Source organism: Tarenaya hassleriana, unplaced genomic scaffold (genome assembly GCF_000463585.1).
Source record: "Tarenaya hassleriana unplaced genomic scaffold, ASM46358v1 Cleome22, whole genome shotgun sequence".
Classification (NCBI taxonomy): Eukaryota; Viridiplantae; Streptophyta; class Magnoliopsida; order Brassicales; family Cleomaceae; genus Tarenaya; species Tarenaya hassleriana.
Genome location: NW_010965541.1, coordinates 1,828,397 through 1,849,792, shown reverse-complemented (window position 1 = coordinate 1,849,792; position 21,396 = coordinate 1,828,397). Strand labels below are relative to the sequence as shown.

General features: G+C 36.5%; 2 protein-coding genes across 6 annotated transcripts in view; both read right to left on the bottom strand.

Moving 5' to 3' along the window:
- Positions 1-8,912: 8,912 nt before the first annotated feature.
- LOC104815063 (gamma-tubulin complex component 6) lies at positions 8,913-17,084 on the bottom strand. Of its 5 annotated transcripts, none has more exons than XM_010543363.1 (14): positions 16,691-17,084; positions 15,321-16,043; positions 14,682-14,879; positions 14,260-14,568; positions 13,385-13,509; positions 12,184-13,305; positions 11,887-12,025; positions 11,638-11,797; positions 11,388-11,551; positions 11,056-11,138; positions 9,985-10,084; positions 9,768-9,829; positions 9,403-9,562; positions 8,913-9,330 (listed from the first exon to the last, which is right to left on the bottom strand). In XM_010543363.1, exons 1-14 carry the CDS (start codon positions 16,844-16,846, stop codon positions 9,157-9,159), a joined length of 3,675 nt encoding a protein of 1,224 aa, XP_010541665.1. In that variant the 5' UTR covers positions 16,847-17,084; the 3' UTR covers positions 8,913-9,156. The 5 variants fall into 5 exon arrangements, with proteins under 5 accessions (XP_010541665.1, XP_010541666.1, XP_010541667.1 ...); XM_010543364.1 differs by having other exon boundaries at positions 14,688-14,879; XM_010543365.1 differs by lacking the exon at positions 14,682-14,879.
- A 1,454-nt stretch (positions 17,085-18,538) lies between these two features.
- LOC104815062 (5-methyltetrahydropteroyltriglutamate--homocysteine methyltransferase-like) overlaps positions 18,539-21,396 on the bottom strand; it is a 5,571-nt gene continuing 2,713 nt past the window's right edge. The window contains exons 6-14 of the mRNA XM_010543361.2: positions 21,103-21,319; positions 20,846-21,009; positions 20,557-20,637; positions 20,313-20,479; positions 20,114-20,219; positions 19,784-20,034; positions 19,511-19,712; positions 18,884-19,263; positions 18,539-18,763 (exon numbers count right to left, since the gene is read on the bottom strand). Coding sequence (XP_010541663.1) covers positions 18,898-19,263; positions 19,511-19,712; positions 19,784-20,034; positions 20,114-20,219; positions 20,313-20,479; positions 20,557-20,637; positions 20,846-21,009; positions 21,103-21,319 — 1,554 coding nt within the window. The 3' untranslated portion in view covers positions 18,539-18,763; positions 18,884-18,897. The remainder of the gene's footprint in view (positions 18,764-18,883; positions 19,264-19,510; positions 19,713-19,783; positions 20,035-20,113; positions 20,220-20,312; positions 20,480-20,556; positions 20,638-20,845; positions 21,010-21,102; positions 21,320-21,396) is intronic.

Below are 21,396 nucleotides of genomic sequence, written 5' to 3'. Positions count from 1 at the left end.
CATATAATGTTATATTTGTATGCTGGCAAATGAAATAAGAATATAAGATGAATTAAATGGTGAGTATAGAACATAAACATTATGGGTTAGATTAGTGGAAGTAATGGAATAATGAAGAGATAAACATTTATCATATTATTTATTTATTAATGATTAACTCTATTTTCCTTTAACCTTTTTAGTATTCGGATAAAATTGCAAATGAATAATAAATAACAAATATATATATAATAATAGAATTTTCTTTAATCCGGCTGCGGATATAAACTTTAAATAAATCAAAGGTAGCATCACAGAAATTCAAATTCGATTTCGATACTCATAGAACTGTTAGTGATAATGCCACGTATCATTGCCGCAAAGTCAAAGTCTCCGATCAAACATAAATCATTGGCTATATCCATCCGAAAGGTCCCTAACTTTATATTAGCTATATATATATTATTATTTTTTATGGAAAAGTAAATATTTATTATTCACTATCATATTAGAGGTCTAGTGTTGTAAAAATTCACCATAGATTGAATTATAAAAATGATGAAAACATTCCAAAAAAAGTTTCAAATTGTCAAGAAAACTAATATTTAAAATATTTAAATAACACTCTTTTCAAAAACTGGAATCATAAAATGTCAAATTATGAATATGATTAATTTAGAAAATATCAATTTGTATAAATGTTAAAAAAAAAAGAAATCAATGTTGGAATATTGTGGTATGAACAGGTCTATTGGTTGGCGCAAGGAAGGTAGTCTTCTAAATATTCATAAAAGGATGTCTATAGACATAGGGCTAAACGAAACGAATAGCTTTGCTGGCGAAAAAGCAAAAGCGGAAACAGCTAGATCAACTGCGGCCTCACCGTCGGGGCATAAGCGAGGAGTTGAGCCTGAACTAGCGAACCGAGGCCGGCCTACTACGGGCACCCGCCTGTAGGGATTAGAGCAATCCCTGCCCTGCGTGTTCCATTCTAGCTACCGGGGTGGTAATTTCTCCCTATATCCCCCCGGAGTCTATCTAAGTGGGAAAGATGGTGTGAAGCGTCGGAGACAGGGAAGAAAGCGAGACGCCCCTCCTATCCTGCCACTTCAGCACCTTGTGATCTTTGAGAAGTCTGTGATCCATGGATCTCCGATCGGAAAACCGTATCCGATGCCGCCCGTTTTCATTTCGTGTACTGAAAACAAGAAAATTCTATTAGTTATTTTAGAATAGATTGTGATCCATCATTCTCATAATTTTATTCATAAATGAAAGTGTTGAACTTTCACTTTATCTAATGTACAAAATAAACTCGAATTACATAGGTGTCGAAACCATTGAAACTAGTAATCCTAATTGAGCTACCAAGTACAAAACATACACAAAGTCAATATAAGTTTTTCTGTAAACCCTTGATACTATAATGGCCATGTGTCCATATCCATTTACAAGCACACAGATGTTGAGCCACCAACATCTTGAAGCGGTTTCACTTCATGCCTGTATAAGTGAATCATTTCGGAAATCATGTCATGTAACTCGACACTTTGTCAAAGGATTCATTAAGCAAATACAACATATTTACGTTGTATACCTAGATGTTTTCTTCGGGATGATTTAATTCAAAGTATCTACAATTACATAGTAAAGGATTTAACTCATTGAACTCAAGATCTAGCGTTATACTAGACATTGAGTTGAGATTCTTTTACTTGTGATACATTAAACCGGTTCAAGTCCGATCCCTTGTGACATTTTGTGTACCACGTCTCTTGGCAAGCTTTTTGTCAAAGCATCCACCAAATTTTGTTTGTACGCACAAAATCAACCATTATGGCTCCGTCTTTTATCAGACTATACACATAGCTATGTCTTAACCCGATGTGTCTAGACTTTCCATTATAAACATGGCTATATGTCTTAGCCAACGTCGCGACACTATCACAATGTATTGCAATAGGCGATACCGGTTTAGGCCATAACGGTATTTCGAATACCAAATTCTTTAGTCATTCTGCTTCTTTCCCAGCAGCCTCTAAGGCGATAAATTACGACGCCATAGTCGAATCCGAAATGCAAGTTTGTTTCTTGGAAGCCCAAGAAATCACCGCTCCACCTAAAAGATAAAGTCATCCACTCACTGAGGTATAATCCTCTTCACTTGAGTTCTAACTCGCATCGGTATATCCTTCTAACACCGAAGGTTGACCCATGTAGCATAAACCATAATCAATTGTCTTTTTCAGGTACCGGAGTACTCTTTCCACATCATTCCAATGATGTATGCTTGAGTTACTCGTGTATCTACTCAACTTCCCAACCGCATATGATATGTCGGGTCGAGTGCTAGTCATAGCATATATCAAACATCCTATAACACTAGCATACTCGAGTTGAGCTACCGGTTCCCCACTGTTAGGTGCTAGCTTAACGCTACAATCCATCAAAGTAGATACTGGAGGACTTTCAAACATATCAAATCGTTTTAACACTTTCTCCACGTAATGCGACTAAGATAGTGTTATCAAACTTTGATCACGTTTTATCCTAATGCCTAGGATAACGCCAGCCTCTCCTAAGTCTTTCATCGAAAACTTCGATGACAAGAAATTTTTGGTCTTCTCGACTTGCTCTAATTCTGTACTGAATATGAGCATATCATCCACGTATAAGCAAATTATAGCTCAATGATCGTTATCATCAAGTCTGCTATATACACACTTGTCTGATTGATTTAGATAAAAACCGTTAGTCAAAATGATGTCATCAAACTTTTGATGTCATTGTTTGGGTGATTGTTTCAACCCATACAACGATTTGACTAGCTTGCACATTTTGTGTGTGTTTATCCCGATAGTATAAAACCTTTTGGTTGTTTCACATACACCTCCTCTTCTAGATCACCATTCAAGAATGTCATTTTGACATCCATTTGGTGGATCACAAGATTGTTTATTATTGCAAGAGCGATCAACATCTTATTGTAGCTATTCTAGTTATTGGTGCATACGTATCAAAGAAATCAATACCCTATTTTTGCCTAAAGCCTTGAGTTATTAGACGAGCCTTGAACTTATCGATAGTTCCAACGACTCTCATCTTCTTTTTGAAGATCCACTTGCAACCAATCGGTTTACAACCTAGAGGAGGATCTACTAAGATCCACGTGTTGTTGCTCATGATAGAGTTCATCTCATCATTTATCGCTTCTTTCCAGAATGCGACATCATGCGATCTCATCATTTCATCAAAAGTCATAGGGTCTCCCTCGATATTATAAACATAAGCGAGTTGAGTCATGATTGACTCATTAGTACCTTCTACTAGGTACATGTGAAAGTCCGGACCAAAGATTTTTCTTTCCTTATACGCTTACCTCTACGAGGTTCACGTTGTCCATCATCATGATTGACTACGCGATCACTTGAGCTCGATATAGCTCGAGATTGTCTTTCAACCGAAGAAAAGCTACTCTCGTCAAATAATGCATCCCTTGACTCTAGAACCGTATGAACGTGTATATAGTCGTTCTGTTCTATAACATAGAACCTATAGGCCTTGCTATGAGAAGCATAACCTGTAAAGATACATTCGATTCCTCGTTCACCCAAAATTTTCTGTTTGGGTTCCGACACTTTTACTATTGTCCGACAACCCCAAACTCGGAAATAATTCAGATTTGGTTTTCGCTTATATCATGGCTCATATGGGGTTATTTTATTCTTTTTTGAGGGAAATCGATTAAGAATATAGCAAATCGTTAACATGGCTTCTCCCAAATCCATCGCTTAATCCCGAGAAAGAAAGCATGGAATTCACAATTTTTTTCAACTCCCTATTCTTTTTTTCCGCTACACGATTTTGTTGGGGTATATACGGAGCGATCGTCTCATGAATCACGTCTACGGATTCAAAGTACGTCGGATCATAATATTCTCCTCCCTTATCGGTTCTAAGCTTCTTGAGTTTAACCCCGAGTTGTAATTCAACCTTAGACTTGTAGTCCCTAAACTTATCCAAAGCTTCGTCTTTGGAATGCAACAAGTAAACGTAGTAAAACCTAGTTGAATCCTCAATAAATATAACTATGTACTTTTATTTCTTAGAGACGGTGTACTATGGAAATCGTATAAATTACTATGCACAAGTTCTAGAATGTCCAAACTTCTTTTTACATTTGGAAATGATAACCTCGTAATTTTTGCTTTCATGCAAGTAACACAACGATGATCATTCTCCAATTCACATGGTGAAATAAGATCTAACTTAGACATTACATGCATCCGTTAAAAATGAATGTGACCTAATCTAGCAGGCCACAAATTTGAAACAATTGGAAGAGAGAAAATACAAAGAAGTACTCGGTTGATTAATATTGAGTTTGAACATCGAATTACATAGATAGCCTTGTCCAACAAAAATCTCCCCTTTGGACAATACAAACTTATCAGCCCCAAACACCATTTTGAACCCGAATCGATTCAATACGCTACTCGACACAAGATTTTTCCTAACATCCGGTGCATAAAGCACATCTCGAAGAGTTAGAGTCTTCTCGGATGTAAACAACAAATCTACTTGTCCCTTTCCCAAGACGTTAACCGTAGACTCGTTGTCCATGTAAAGCACGCTTCCACTCCTTTACGTCCTTAAACGTCTTGAATAGTTTCTGTCTTTGCATATGTGTCTCGTAGCATCCGAATCGATCCACCAAGAGTTATCACTCTCCTGCACATGATTCAATTCAGAAATCATAGCCACAAAATCCATAACTAAGAATAGAAATCGTGTTTGCCTTGGCCTTGACACTTCTTCCTATTCTTGTAAGAATAGAAATCCTGTTTAAGGTATCCGAGCTTGTTGCATAACCAATAACTCCCACTCGGCTTAGACCTTTTGTTTGAGTGGCCTTTCGGGGATTTGTTTGGCCTCTTTTGGCTCTGTTTCTTCTCTTCCTCCACCACATGAACTGTAGGGGATGAAGAAACATGTGTGTCCTTCTTATCCTGCATTCGGATTCTCTCCTCAGTCCGAAGATGTGACTCCAATTGTTCAAGGGTCATATCCTCTTTTCTATGTTTCAAGAAACACTTAACGTCCTTCCAAGACAGTGGTAGTTTGTCAACGACCGGAAGAAACCATAATGGTTTCATCCATTTTCAATTCATGTTGAATAAAACTACTCAAGATCCTTTGGAACTCAATAAATTGCTCCATAATCGATCTTAAGTCCACATCTTATAAGTGTTAAACTCACTTACAAGAAACCTCTTACTCGAGGCGTCTTCCGACATGTATTTCTCTTCCAATTTAGACCACAATTCTTTTGCAGTTTCTATATTTTGATACCCATCGAAAAGGGCATCGAGCATACCATTCAATATGTGTCCGCATAACACATAATTGTCGTTGTTCCACTTGTTTCTCGTATGCGCTTGAACGAGCGTCTCCTCTTCATTCTCTTCCGGTTGTGGAGTGCTGATCACATACGCCACTTGCAATGAAGTAAGAAGAAATTTCATCTTCTTTTGCCACCGCCGGAAAGCCATGCCCTCGAATTTCTCGAGTTTGTAGAAATCTAGAGTAAGATCTCCCACCGAAGAACCCATACCCGCTAATCGATTCCTCCTTCCCCGTGTATCCGAAATAAGGGATAACGTTTTAGACAATCTACTCTAAAATGGTGGAGGATTGTTAGTTATTTTAGAGTAGATTGGTGGATTTTAAATACTCTCACATGATTCATGTTTCACTCGTATTACAAGTATGGTGGAGAAGTTAAATGCTTGTAAAAGACGTGTCGTGAATTTGTTAAGTATTATGGATTAGTCAGAAGATATTGCAGGTAGTTCGTTTTTTCCTGATGAATAAAACTAGAAAAAAATGAGCGACCGCTTGGAAAAATAAGCGGGTAGCTCATTATCTCTGATAAAAAAAATTGGAGAAAATGAGTGACCCACCTGATTTTTTTGAAATGTTCAAAATGAATGGAAAATCGTGATCGTTCGAGAAAAACTTCCTATGTCTTTGCACCTTTTGACTTTTGGAGTGTTAAAAACATTCCTAGACATCTTAACACGAAATATATAAGATCTGATTTTTGAGAGATTTGTGAGCCATTTTGGTGAAGAAACTTGCTACTTACTCTAACTTTTCTTGTTCATTTTCATTCTCGGGTTTTTCTGTTTCGGACAATTTTTGACGAACAAATCGATCGTTGGTGATCTTCTTTGTATATCTAAACGTATTCTCGGATTTCTCATTTGTTCGGTGGGGAGGAAATAACGTTTTGGGAAAGTGGAATCATATCTAGAAGATTATATCCGGATTCATCTATTAATTTTGTTTTTCGATTACGTTGTTTTTGTATTCTTTCTCGTTGTATCCAGACCCATTTGTTCTAACAAATTAATAAAAAATACATCAGTTATAGAGGCTTGACTTTTTTTATTTTATTTTAGTTATTTTAAAATTTAGTTTTTATATTAAAGAAATATATTTACTTAATTTTTATAGTATAAATTTTTTATGTTTAAATTTGATTAAAATTGATTTTTTGTTATCTTTTAAAAAAAATGTGTTTATTAATGTTACAATTATTTTCCCATTTAATTTTAATTCAATTATTTTGTGTTATTTTATTGGAAAAATTTTAGAAATATATCAAAATTTATTTAAACGTATCAAATAAATATCCGAATTTCCAATTGTTAAATAAATACATAAATTTTATCAATTCGTACTAAATATATATTAATCGACAACAATATCAATTTGTTCAAATTAGGTATTAAAATAAAATCTGGTAGTCTGTATAACTCGGTTATTTTGGAAATCATATGCATTTCGGATGAATCGTCTCGTAAAAGCGAGAAGATAAAAAGTTACAGAAACTCGTCTCGGACCGAAGTGACAACGATTCGACCGAGGCGAGTCAAAAAACACGCTAAAGAGATTTGGTATAGATGGGCGCCTCAGACCAAATCGAGACGAGTGAGCGATACAAATTTTTCAAAACGCATTTTGGATAGAACCTACAAGATCAATCCTATGTATGGTCCCTTTTTGTATTTTACCTCTGCGTTTAAGGTCCATACTCTTGTAACCCAAGTTAATGTGAATATACATACAACTTTTTACCAAATAATATATATATATATATATATATATATATATTCCCAAATAAGTTTGACCAACTATCATCCAAAAAAAAGTTTGACAACGTTGTAATCTCATCTTAGGTTGACCCATTACAAAAAAAAAACGTTGTAATCACATGGAAAACTATTCATTGTAACGTGATTACATTCAATTTGGAGCGACAAATCAAGATTATCTGCCAAATAAAGCCCTTATTCTCGGCACAAATAGTGGAATCTTATCACATTTCCATCATTATGATATATATATATATACACACACACACAAGATTCCAAAAAAAAAAAACGTTACTTATCTAACTTTCACACAAAAAACCCATTAATTATCTCACTGATTTTTTTTATTTCTCTCTCTCTCTCTCTCTCTCTATATATATATATATATATATAGTTTGCAATTTTGAAAAATAAAAGAGCTATTCCGTCAATTCTAAGAAATTTAATGTTTTGAGTTTAGGGGAAAGAAAATATGATCTAGTAATTTTTTGGGAAAATAAGTAATTCAACTTTATAAAATATACCAAATAAATATCTAAACTTTTAATTTGATTTAATTGATATCTCAAATATTAAAATATTCCAAACAAATACATTAACCTATGAAATCAATGACAATTTCAAAGCTTAATTCTAAAAATGATTTTATAAATTAAATGTTAATTTTCATTATAAAAAAACTCATAAAATCAATTACAATTTTTTATCTCCGATGTTGATGACAATGTATGTTAATACCAACATAAAAAACGAACCGAGATAATTTGATCTCGATTTCATGAGTTGAAGTATCAATTTGGAACATTTCAATATATGAGATATCAATTTAGAATATTTTAATATTTGATATATCAATTAAATAAAAATAAAAATTCTTAGATATTCCTTTGGTAAATTTTGTAAAGTTAGGATATTTATATAGGATTTTTCCTAAAGTTTTTCATATATCTTGATACATTTACTTTTTATTAGTAATATTCTCACAAAGCTGGTCATAAGTTGAATGTTAGCAAAATATTTTAATAAATCAAAATTATATGAAAATATAAGAATAATCCATGTCAATAATCATAATTATGGAATACAAAAAAAAACACACTAAGTGGTTGTTATTTTATCTAACAAATTATATAAAAAAAATATGAAACTAAAAGTTTATCATTTTTCTATGAACACTCTCTTAATTAAATTTAAATCTTAAAATTATTTAAATGAAGTGAGATGTATGATTCTTTAATTTTTTATTTAATAAAATTCGTCAATTTCTGCTCCGAATTATATATATAGACACACTAGTAATAACGTAATCCCGACGTAGTCGGGATTGATGGGGTCTTGACTCCTTGTATTAAATAAATAAAATAATATTAGACCTCTGACAACGCATGCCACATCAGTGGCCCACGTTGAAAGTCCCAACAATTAAGGTTGTTGCCATGTCATTTTATTTTATTTTGAATCATCTTAAACATTCTGATATAATCAATCTCGTAACATTATTTACCATTTTGATAGAAACGTTATCTTTCGTAATTTTTTAATTCATATAGTTTAAAACTATTGTATTATTCTTCACTATATACTTTATTATTTGGTTACATTATTTTTTCATGCATGCCCATTGCCCATATATTAAATAACAATATAGTTAAGTTAAATAGTTTCAACTACGAATTCAAATAGCTGTTAAGAAAGTTTTGACATATATTAATTTCAATTATTTGGTATTTGACAAAAGAGCATAATTATATGTATATATATATATATATCACATTGATAATTCCGACTATGCAATATATATTTTAGTGGGAGAGAAATGAACATATTGCCACTTATCTAAACTGGTACGGACACGAGGAAAGATGAACTACACACACTAACAGCAACATTTCACACACGAAGACGTTAATCAGACATGCTTACCATGTCGCCGAAGACGAGCTCAGTGCTCGGGTCGGGACTCAGGCTAGGCCCCGAGGCTGGGGTATCGATAATCTTCACAATCAGCACTGGCATTTTAACAGATAAAAGTGAAAGTGTTTGCCCCAGTGAACACTTCTGAGTAATATTGGTTGAAATTAAGGTAGCCCCAGAAGCGAGAAAGCCCGACATTCCTGTGTTTAGGTGACCTCAGATAGCAAGAATGCAGTTCCTTCAAATGTTTGTCAAAATTCTGCTTTAGGGTCGTCACCTGCAACAATAAAGTCAGAATCTTGCAACAGAGTTCACACACCGGAAAAAGTCCCGACCAACTGGAATTTACCTGAGATGTGTTTATCCCTAGTGTGTTTGACCGTGGATTGCTTTGTTCTTGACCTGTGTGTGGAATGCCTCTCGGAAGACAAGACCGGAAATCCAGAGCACATTGTAGAATATTCTCTATGATGCTAGATATGGCCGTAGTTTCATCAGAGAGGAAACATCTGCGCGTAGATAACTTAAGTAACAAAATCTCGAAGAGTGTATAGGGTGAGTTAAGTTCCCACTCCCAACGAGTACAAACTTACAGCTTAAACTACAGAGGTATAGCAGATTTCTTGACAGAGTGTGAGACAATTTGATACCCAAAACATGAATTCTAAAGTCAAAAACTAATTGAAAGTTGATTATGAGAAGGACCAAACGTACATGTGTAGAGCTTCATTTAGGTAAGTCATATGAACAAGCTCGAGATCCATCATGTCCTTGACCTGGATAACCAAAGGGGGGGATCTGTAAATGTTAAGCAGGACATAGAAGTGTATTTTACTTCTACATCACACGATACTTTGGCAAAACATTGCAAATACCAGAGCTAGACCATGAACAAATAAATCAGGTGCATAAAGCAAAACTGTGCTCAAACCTTATGCCTGAGGGAATGAAGGAACTTGGACCATGATACATGAGACAGTTCTGACTGTACATATTGCTGTAATGTTGACACAAAATGATTGACCTGATGCCTGACATATGAAAAGACAGACATCAAATCATTTTCGTCACAAGCCTCGAGCAAAAATATTCTCAAGTTTAAACCCCAAACTACGTATCCTGCGAACTAAAGATTTAAAATATCTTAAATCTTTCAAAAATTGAAATCCAATGCCATAAGTTTCCATTTTTCTGCTCCCTGAGAAACAGCATCATCACTAACAGGGACACCAACATTGTGGTATTTTTCTGGTAGTAAGATGACAGGGTTCGAATCGGCAAAATATCCAAAATACTCTCCTTCTGCTAAAACTACTTCTGCACATACCCTCTTCCAGATGTGACCATGTGACCAGAATAACTGTATGGTCACATGATGTTCACATTGGTCACAATGTTAAATTTTAATGATTTCTCCAAGTGATTAGTGTGATATGTAAAGTGTGATCATGATGACTTGTATGATCACCATAAATTTAACGTTATGACCAATGTGACCATATAGTTATTCTGGTCACATGGTCACTCTGGAGGAGGGTTTGTGCAGAAGTAGTTTTCGCAGAAAGAGGGTATTTTGGATAATGCCCCGTTCGAATCCATCCCTCTACATAAAATGTAGGGGTAAGGTGGACTAGTATGTTCCCTTCCCCAGAACCCCCACTAGATGGGGATACGAATTGGGTTGGTCTTTTTTTTAAGATGACGGAAAGAATAGCAAGGTTTATTAAACAAAAGCATTAATTTAGTAGCTCAGCCGATATTGCATATATTATCATCATAGCAAGCCATTTGCATTAATTTAGTAGTTCAGAGTAGTGAATGATCATCATGCGAGATAAATCTTAGCATATGATCACCACACATCATGCAGCTTAATCACCTAAGTTCATGCATTCATGGAACTTCTTGGCAAAAACAATTTACCTACGCTATGAGCAAAAACTCAATGACAACATCTGACCAAGAAATGATGAAAGTGTAAGGTAATTTATCTTGAGATTACCTCAACTTCATCAATATGTTTAACCACCAGAGTTCTTTGTTAGTTATCTCCTGTTGGTTCTGATGCAACCTATGTCTCATGTCCTACATATCGATAGGCTCACTGCGTTATAAATCTTCAATTGAAGTCCAATTATGCTTCACCAGATATCAGCCAAACCATATTAGTAGGCTTTGGCACCAGAACTTAGAATACTGTAAAAATACTAGCAACAGAAACAATTCAAGAGGTAAGATTTGATGGGCAGGAAAACCATGAAATTACACAAGCTATTAACATTAAATGTAGTGAAGATCGTAATAACACATGTATAAGATAAGATGGTCTTTTACCTTCACTGAACACCAGATATCGGTCAATGCATAAGCTGCAAGCTTCACTTGAACCAGAAAACTAAATACATCAGCATATGCTTTCAGCGCGTCACAGGTCAAAACAATACTGACTGGCCAGTCCATTCGATAGCCCAACCCTAAGAAATCAAAGGAACGAACTCCTGCAATTTTGCACACAAGGATATCAGATTGATAAAGGGTGTAGTAGAAGTCGACAGGAATTAGTTTGAACACTGCAAAAACATACCTACAACTGATGATGCGAGATGCATTGTGTCTTGCTTTTTCATGTAGAGAAATAACCTGTCTTTACAAGGGTCTTGCTCACATGATGATCTCTGAATTGATAACTCTAGAAAACCTTGAATTTCAGCAATTCTCTTATCTGCCTCAGTAACGAGCCATTTCTGAGAATTCAAATGAGAGATGATATTATAAGCATCATTCTGAGATTCAAGAAGAATAAGAACGTTATAGAGTCTGTCAGCAGATTTACATGATGCCAAAGGGAGATTAAGAATTGATCTGCCCAATCAGCTAACTCCATAAAATGATAACGGCGTAGTGCGAGCAGATGTTCTTGCAAGCCAAATCCTTCCAGCAACTTGATAGCGAACTTACTCACAAAGTTATATCTTTCATTGTTAAGAGAAAAGCTATACAAGTGACATAAATAGTTATGTCATACTATCAAGAGAAAACCATAATGCAAAGGAAAATGACAGGGAAAATGGTCAAAATTCTAGACAGAATAGCATGTATTTTTCACATCTCAAGATATATAAAAGGATACTGAAGAATTATTTCCTGCAGTAGACATTTGTCTATGACAAAATCAAGCGGCAGCTCAAATGTGCCAAATGAGTTCTGCCTGCAATCACTTATTGCACTAGCTTCAGGGTACTTTGATAGACCAAGCAAACTTTCCCATCTACTTCCACCAAAAGCATTTGCTTTATCTTCCTCAGCACCACCCTTAAAACCTGAAGGTAGATGACTGTAGGAAACTTTAGGATCTTCAACATTGATCCTATCTGTGTCACATTTTTTGTTGGCATGGTTATGGTTCCTACTACTATTCAAAGAAATATTGGATTCCTGATGGAAACCAACGCGGGGGCCTACAGACAGCTTCGTAAGACATGCTTTAGATGGATCGTCCACCACAGAAAAATCAAAGCAAGGCAATGATTTTCCTTGGTGCCCCCTGTGTGCCTCTCCATGCTTGCTAACTGGGCTAAAAAGGTCACATTTCACCAGCACGGGATTAATACTGAGAACATTGGACAGGCAATTGATCTTTGGATCATTGAACAAAGACAACTTTGGTGAGGAACTGTTTCCAGCCCAGCCCTGCCATCTTTCCTGCTCTTTAGATTTACCACCAGCAGAGATGTTGAATAATGGCATGCTTTTACCAGTATTTATTACCCTCTTTTCTTCTCCCATATGGGCTCCAGAATCAGATGGATGTTCTCTGTCAGAATCTGTGTACTCCTTATCAATATAAAAGGGATTTTTAGGTAACACACCAAGTGGCCAAGACTTGATAGGAAGAGGGCCCCTATATTTAGTATCCATGCATAATCCAGTTGAAGCTTCTGACTTAGGATCCATACATTGACCATGCAAGGCTGTTTTTATGCATTGGCTCGTAAAATTATTGTCGATATTGCATGGTTTATCAAGTTGATGAACCACCTCTTTGCAAGAACTGTCAGCAGAAGCAATAGAGAAACGTACAGCTGATAAATGATTTTGCTTGGATAAAGTACTGTGTGAAACATGGAGTTCAGTTTCAGTTGCTTCCTCGGAATCCCCTGTCGATGAACATTCAGATGACCAAGTTGTATCTGTCTCTGGAAAAGATCTGTCTTCTGTACTCTGATCATCAGAATCCAAATCATACTGGTCCCTGAAATTCAAAGGTTTCACCATGAATCTACTTACAGCAGCATGTACAGAGAATACAAAGAATAGGGAAGAAGAATCACATGGTTGAATCCCTTTCAGCTACTGAAGGAATCAATAAACTCTCATCCAGAGTGATGGAACCCAAACTGTTTAGATTTTCTTGACCATCTCTATAGAATATTGGTAATGAACCTGCTCCAGCGACCTGAAATTCAAGTGCCAATATAGGATAAAACTTTAAATTTTTACAGGAATGTCATCTCAATAGCTTGTAATGTAATGGGAAATAAAATAAATATTATCACATAATTCATCACCACTGTTGGCTCATAGTCCTTGAACAGACAGCAAGAGAAAGAAGAATCACCACTACAATAAAGAATAGCCTACTGCAGTTGAAGAAACGCTTAAGCTCAATGTCAAAGTGATACTAACAACGTGGCATGAAACAGAGATATGCAGGAGATATCAATTCAACTGCATTGTTTAACTAAAGTGTCTCTGAGCTAATATGTCAAAAATCAGCGAACGATGTTTGCATAGATATGCCCAAAAGAGATAGAATGGATGCCACATAATATAATGATCTGGATAGATATCATAATTTACAAGGTATAATATGTACAGATAATTAGTGTGGGCCCGTATAAACAAATCACCAGATTGCCAGCAATAACAAGTGTGTCAAGGAACACGGTTTAAAATTCTGATTCAATTGATTCATTCTTAAGACGTGGAAATAGCTACGATATTATTACTTCACAAGAGATCATTCATAACATCAATGGATTAGAGAAAATATCAAACACAAACCTAAGACAGCAGTGAGAAAATACCAAACACATACTACCAGACACGTGGCATTTTATGGATAAACCAATAAACAATTCCTTCAGAAGGAAAAAGGAGGCTGACAACTGAAATAAAAAACAAAACAAAAGAAGAGTGATGATACCTGCTCGGAGAAGAGTTCTAACGTTTTGGTAAGATATCCAAGTTTATCCTGCATCCTTCTATAGTAATTGTCTCTTGCCTGTACTGTTGCTTCTATATGCATTTTGCTGAAAGTTATTGGAGATGCATGAGGTGGACTAGTGATAGAATAACAAGTCCAATGGGGAAGAAGATCCGCATAATTATCTTCTCTGGATGCAGAAAAATTACACAATTCAAGCAGCTTTGTGATTACTTGGAGCTGCTGACCAGCCCTCACCAATGGGACCAAGAAGCCCTCCAAGAAACAGGGAACAACTACTCCACGCTCCTAGAGTGCACAATAGTAGCAATCTCAGATCAGTAGATCGGAAAGAATAAAAATGACAGATGCTGAAAAAAATTACCAGATTCTATGTGCTAACTAGATTGCAATTACATTACCCTAACTGTAATCAAGGGAGAGATGCCAGGCTCACTCCACCAAAAAGGTTGCAATTCATCGGTACACTCCACTATAAACTCCTTGTGAGGGTCACTAACTTGGGCTTCAAATATCCACGATCTAATGAATCCACAATAAGGTTCACATGTTTTGAGAAACAAAAACTTAAGCATGGCACTGTGAGCAGGATCAGCAACCTATAATAAAACATGACGAGGAAAGCTTATTCAGTAAATAAGACTAAAATTAAATACGGATTTCCCTACTCTTCAATTGCTGTGATCTGAAATTTGGAAAATCAATGACCGGATCAAGTGTTCCACAAAAAAAATATATATTGTGCAAACAAACATTGATTTGGAACCTCATGTATTGTTCTTCATTTGTATCTCCTTTTCTTAACATATAAAATGCAGACATTGCTGTCGACAAGAAAAATACATATGCTACCAGCACTTTCCTTGAATAGAAAGACATGCAAATTTCATGCTGAGTACTGAGCAGTAAATCAATGACCAAATGTGAACGGAAAATTTTCAAACACTGGAGGTGTTGAACTTGGTTCTTAACTAATAATTCTGTGCATCAGAGAATAAAAGGATGAAGACCACATAAAAAGGTAAAGAAACTATTCTGACCTTTAGCTGAGAATACAGGTAACTAAGAAGGTCGCCTCCCATGAAGAACTTATGAAATCGCGAGCTTGCTTCAGCAGTCAGATTTTCCCAAGGAGCATCACAGTACGAGAGTGAAACATCATATACATCACAAATATTTGCAAGAGCTTCAATCTGGGTCCTTAACTCTCTCGTATGTAAGAAAACTTCCAGTAATGTCATCTTAGACTGGACTACATTTGTAAGGCAGCCCAACCCAGAGGAGTTATGAATGGATGCGTCCAAAATGTTAGATGAACATCTAAATTCTACTGATGCACATAATGTATTCAGTCCAGAGATATAGCCTTCAAGGACCTTTCTCACGGCAATAGCAAAAGCCTGATTCACTAGAGTGTATGAAGAGCAGCTCAGAGAATTGGCTTTACCAGCAGGGAAGTCCTGATTTTCTTCTACCTTATCCTTCTCCTGTCCGCAAACTACCGTTTCCACGCCCAATTTCATGCTTGTGAAATGATCTACAAACTTATGGAGAAGGAAAACCGAGGAACCAAAGCAGCCTATGGTCGTAAGAATGTGGCCAAGTGCATTGGTGCTTGATGATCGATGCCAAAGGCTTGGAATCTTGTGGAAAGTCCTGTCAGCTGGCTCAGAGCAGAAGGCAGAAGAGAGCTTTTCAATGCTAATGAGAGCTGACTCTACACCTTGTAGTGCATTCAATGCTAACCTGACCAAGCTTGATTCCTATACAAAGCAACGAAATGATGAAGAAAAAGACACCGAGAATGAAGATTTGAATCTCAAAAACTTAGTGCTTGAACTAAGTTTTGATCATGACATTCACAGTTTTGACAAGAGAACTGGAATGATAGAATCTTGAGGGGATGCTATCTGCCTCTCCTGAGGATCTCATCTAAGTACTAATGAAATGCCACCAAATTTCGATGCAAAGGTAGCGTTACTAGACAGTAGACACAGATATACTACAATGCACCTCTGTAATCATCCAGTGAGCACAAAAACACAAGACATCAAGCAAACAAGTGAGATTTGTTCCCCAATTCTCCATCTCATTTTCCTACTTTCAAAACATTTAGCCCCAATTTCATAGTATATATTCCACCAAGAAACCTAAAAATGTATCCAAGTTATCTTTCGGATTTAGGAACCCACAATCCTAGTCGTTACCAGTCAAACTTAACTATACGGCTGAAACCAAGAGTCCAAACTTTACCGAATAACTGATTAAAGGGTTTTATCCAAACAACCCAATCACTGAAAAGGAACAAAACTCACCCAGAAAGCATTGCCAATTCCTCCCGACGAGATAATAGCACATATATGTATACGCGTAATGTAAAGAGTAGAAGTGAGCAAAAACGAAAACTCACAGAAACAGAGGAAGACGACGGAGAAGCGGAAGGATGAGGAGGAGGCGGAAATCGTCCGCTCTCAGATGGTATGGATTCCCAAGTTCGCGGTGGAAGCCATGGCTCCTCCACTTTCAGCCTCTCCATCAGCGAAGCGAGGCTCGTCTCTTCCGCCATTCTCCTCTCCCAACTACAACGATCAGAGAAACCCAGAAGAAAATCGGATAAACGGAACTTGGATTTGGCCCAGAGACGCAAGCAGAACTTTTTCCAACAACACGGTACAGGTAACAACGCTAAAACCCCAGAACACAAATCCGATCAAATCGGCAAACCCATAAGCGGAAAATGTAAGTGAGATCCGAAGAGAACCAAAAACGAAAAAGAGAAGATTAAAAGGAACGGTAGTCTTCAATCGTCGAACTCAAAAGTGAGAGAGATCAGGAAAGAGGGAACTTTTGAAAGACCGGACGAGGATTGGGTTATGGGCCTTCAAAGCTCTGTGAATATATGGGCCTATGGATCTTTAGAAGCCCATTAACAAAGGTTCATTTTGGGTTTTCCTAGTGAAAAAGATTAGTAGGGAATAACATCGAGACAAAAAGCAAATAATAAATATAAATTTCAAAATATTTAGATGAACATTGCCTCTGGCTTGAAGATTAGTCGGTCCAAAGATTCAGATGTCACCTTTCGAAGTGTATCAGAGGAAGCTACACAGGTCTGCAATGGAGCAATTAACAGTTGAAGAAGAAGATGAAGAACAGAGATGAGAGAGAGATTCCTGAACTTTGTATTTCCATTCACTTACGGAGAAAATGAGCTTACATCTCAATTTATATACAAATAAAGAATAAAGGCTATATAACAAACAAAGGACCAATCACTATCCTATAAAACTGTACTAACGAAACTGTAGAATATGGGCATGAACTTCCTGTACAATGCTTTCTGTAGTACCAGCACAATAATTTTGATGTTCCCTTTAATATGCCCCTCAAGATAGAGAATATAAATTATGTATTCCCATCTTGGAGAGCAAGAACTGATATCGATCAGAAGCCAGATGTTTTGTCATGATATCTGCAACTTGCTGATGAGAGGAGACATGTAAAAGCTTTAGCAAACCGTTCTTGATGTGATCTCGGATGAAGTGACAGTCAAGTTCGATATGTTTCGAACGCTCGTGGTGAACTGGATTGCTTGCCAGTGATTCCATAAAATTTTGAAATTCATGGTGAGTGTATAAGCATCAAGGGCCAATGATTCCATTTAATCAACCCCAACAACTTCACATGTTTTCTATTTAAAAAAAAACAACTTCACATGTTTTGGTATCATTTCCTAGCTATCGATTAAAAAGTTCATTTTTTTAACTTTAATATTGTTAATAATAAAATTATATTTTACTTAAAAATAAATTAAATGAATAAAATTTATGTTTAAATTTTTTATTTAATTATTTTATAACTTTAGTAGATAGTGTTTTTAGGAAAAAATATTTTAAATTTTCTAAATTTGTAATTTGGAGTAATATTAATTCATGAACTTGTAAGTGCGTCTATTTATTCCCGAACTTGTATTTTTTAATACAATAATTTCTAAACTTATTTAATAGTTCCATAATCGTCTCCATACCACTAATTGTCCAAAACAAAGGTTAGTAATTATTGTATTCAAAAATGCAAATTTAGGAATTAATGTGTTAAAAAATACAAGTTCAAGAATTAATGTGTTAAAAAATACAATTTCGAAAATAAATAGACTACCCTACAAGTTCAGAAATTAATATTACACCAAATTACAAATTAATAAATTTTCAGGTATTTTTTTTTCTTTTATCAAATAATAATAAAAATTAATTGCAACTAATTTAAAAAAATATACATTAAAATTATATACTTTTTAGTAATTTACATCAAACCACAATCGCAATTATAGTCAACATTCACTTCTATTCGCAACCACCAACAATCATTGTCCACCACAATTTGTCAACCACTGAACACTAATCGCTCACAATTGCCAAGAAATGCAATCAAAACGTTGATACTCCCAACCGCAACCAATCGGACGTGAAAGACAATGATTGGCCTATCACATTGATTCATGAAACAATGTTAATAACCAAATGGAAGATAATTTATTGAGGGGAAAACACAATACTTTCTCAAAATAGAGAAAAACAAAATATAAGTAGGAAATAAAACTTACCTGATGGAGAAACTTTAGGACTTATCTAGCTGAGAGCGAATGAGCTTGGCGGCAGCAACCATGTTGCTAAGTGCGGGCTTAACTTCAGAGTACTTCCGTGTCTTTAGCCCGCAGTCGGGGTTCACCCAAAGGACGTTGCTGGCCAGAACCTCAAGCATCTTCTTGATACGGTCAGCTATTTCTTCAGTGGAAGGAATACGAGGAGAGTGAATGTCATATACCCCAGGGCCAATTCCAGCATCATACTTGACTCCTTCGTGGAAGACGGATAGAAGCTTCTCGTCCGAACGTGAGTTCTCAATTGTGATCACATCAGCATCCATGTCTATGATCGAGTGGATTATGTCATTGAAGTTTGAGTAACACATGTGGGTGTGGATCTGCATCAAGTATTAAACAGAGCATTGTCATTTAAAAGGTTTCATTTCACTTCCATCTTACACTTTTAACTGCATCCGTGTCTTAACGAACTGAATGACTTGCTGGTTTCAATTTGTTTTACAAGCTCAGGTTCTTCATATCATATTTCACTTTATTCCTGTATGGCAGGAAACCGAATCTGTTCCACTTACTAGAAAAACATCCATCCTAGTAGAAATGAACATATCGGTTGAGGTTTAGATGTACCTGAGTTGTGTCTTGCACATCACAATTTGTTATTCTGAAGGCATGAACGGCCCAATCGAGGTAAAAATCTTGTTCAGACTTCCTAAGAGGCAATCCCTCTCTCAAAGCAGCTTCATCGATCTGGATAACAGTGATACCGGCCTTCTCAAGGTCCCTGACTTCGTCTTTAATGGCCATTGCAATTTGGTAACATGTCTCGTTCCTAGCCACATAAAGAGGGTGTGATCAGATAACAGAGAAAGAAAATACAATAGTTAGGCTTAGTTTTCACACCTGGGTTGGTCATTTCTAACAAAAGACCAATTAAGAATTGTCACAGGGCCTGTGAGCATCCCCTTCATGGGACGTTTTGTCATTTTCTGCGCCATGGATGACCAGAAGACAGTCATTGCCTTTGGCCGGGTAACATCACCATAGATGATAGGCGGCTTGACACAGCGAGACCCATATGATTGGACCCACCCATTCAATGTGAAAGCGAAGCCTGACAGTTGCTCACCAAAATACTCCACCATATCATTTCTCTACAAAACCATGGCATATTAGGAAGCAAGGAAAAAATAGCTATAAGAGACTATAAGCCGGTTTCTAGATATCATTCACCTCTGGCTCTCCATGCACCAATACATCAATTCCGAGCTCTTCTTGGAGCTTCACAACCTTTTGAATATTCTCCTTGATAGCCTGAACATAATCAATTTCGGATATCCTGAAATTGTTTTACAGGCATAAGTTAGACCTTATATACATTATCCACGAGGTAGGATTTCTCAGCTACACCATCCAATTAGTTAAACCTTACTTTTTGGTCTTGTAATCCTTGCGTATCCTTCTGACATCAGGGGTCTGAGGAAAAGATCCAATTGTAGTTGTTGGAAGAGCAGGAAAGTTTAGCTTCTTCTGCTGAGCCTGTAGCCTTGCACTTACTTCTGTGGCACGGCGGTGATCATTCCGCTTTAGTGCAGCAGCCTGAGCAGAGAATAGGTAATGATACAAGTCCAGGGTACATTAGAAGAGCTAAGAATGATTCCCTAAGAATCACTTACGGCCTGTTGTACAGAAGCATTGGTCACCCTTGGAGATGATCTTCTTGATGCTTGAGCCATGGAATTGACGGAAAACAATCCCTGAGTAAAGATCAACACACAATAGTAGGCCTAAAGCGCAAGTAAATGTCCACTATGGATATGCACAAGATATCTGTATTCGCACAGCAAAATAAGTTAGTGTATCTAAAGTAGTCAATGCTTAGAAAATGCAAAGCAACAGCACTCCCCAAGGTATTATACCTAAAAGGCTAAAACTCGTATCCAAATAAAGCAACGAAAGAAGTACCTCATCCTTTAATCCAGACAATGCTTTGGCAAGAGCATTCACTTCAACAACCTTCTGTGCAGCAAATGCAAGCCAAGACTTAAGCTCCCTGTCAAGTCTTGTCTCGTTCGCCAAGTCCACAGCTGTATGGAGCAGAGAGCAAGAAGTAGAGACCACAACTTTTTCTGCAAAGAAGAAAGGAAGCCTCAGTCATTCCGAAGCAAAGTGTGTGTGTGTGAGAGAGAGAGAACAGTCTAGCAAATAGAGCTTATTTATACCCTCTCCAATAATGCCCTCAAGAGTCTGCAATGTTTTGAGCGAAGCAGACAGATCATTTGCCCAAACGTTCCTTCCATCAACAACTCCAGCAAATAGTAGCCTTCCAGGAGGAAAGTTCTCCTTGATTAAGTCAAGAGTCTTTGTCCCACGAACCAAGTCAAATCCAGATCCAGTTACACACTTCAAGGATGTTAGCATCTTGTATGCTTCAGGCGACTCTACCCGTTCTTGAACGCCAGTTTCCTGTCTCGGGTTTTCGTTGGAGAGTTCTTGGATCGGCTCCGATTTATGGC

Bases quoted from the DNA above. Each gene is read 5' to 3' on its own strand.
- LOC104815063 (XM_010543363.1), bottom strand. From the start codon at position 16,846: ATGGCGGAAGAGACGAGCCTCGCTTCGCTGATGGAGAGGCTGAAAGTG. The intron at 16,044-16,690 runs GTGAGTTTTCGT...TGCTTTGTATAG, and splicing joins CGTCGTCTTCCTCTGTTTCT to GAATCAAGCTTGGTCAGGTT. The intron at 11,798-11,886 runs GTAAATCTGCTG...TTGAATTCTCAG, and splicing joins TAATCTCCCTTTGGCATCAT to AAATGGCTCGTTACTGAGGC.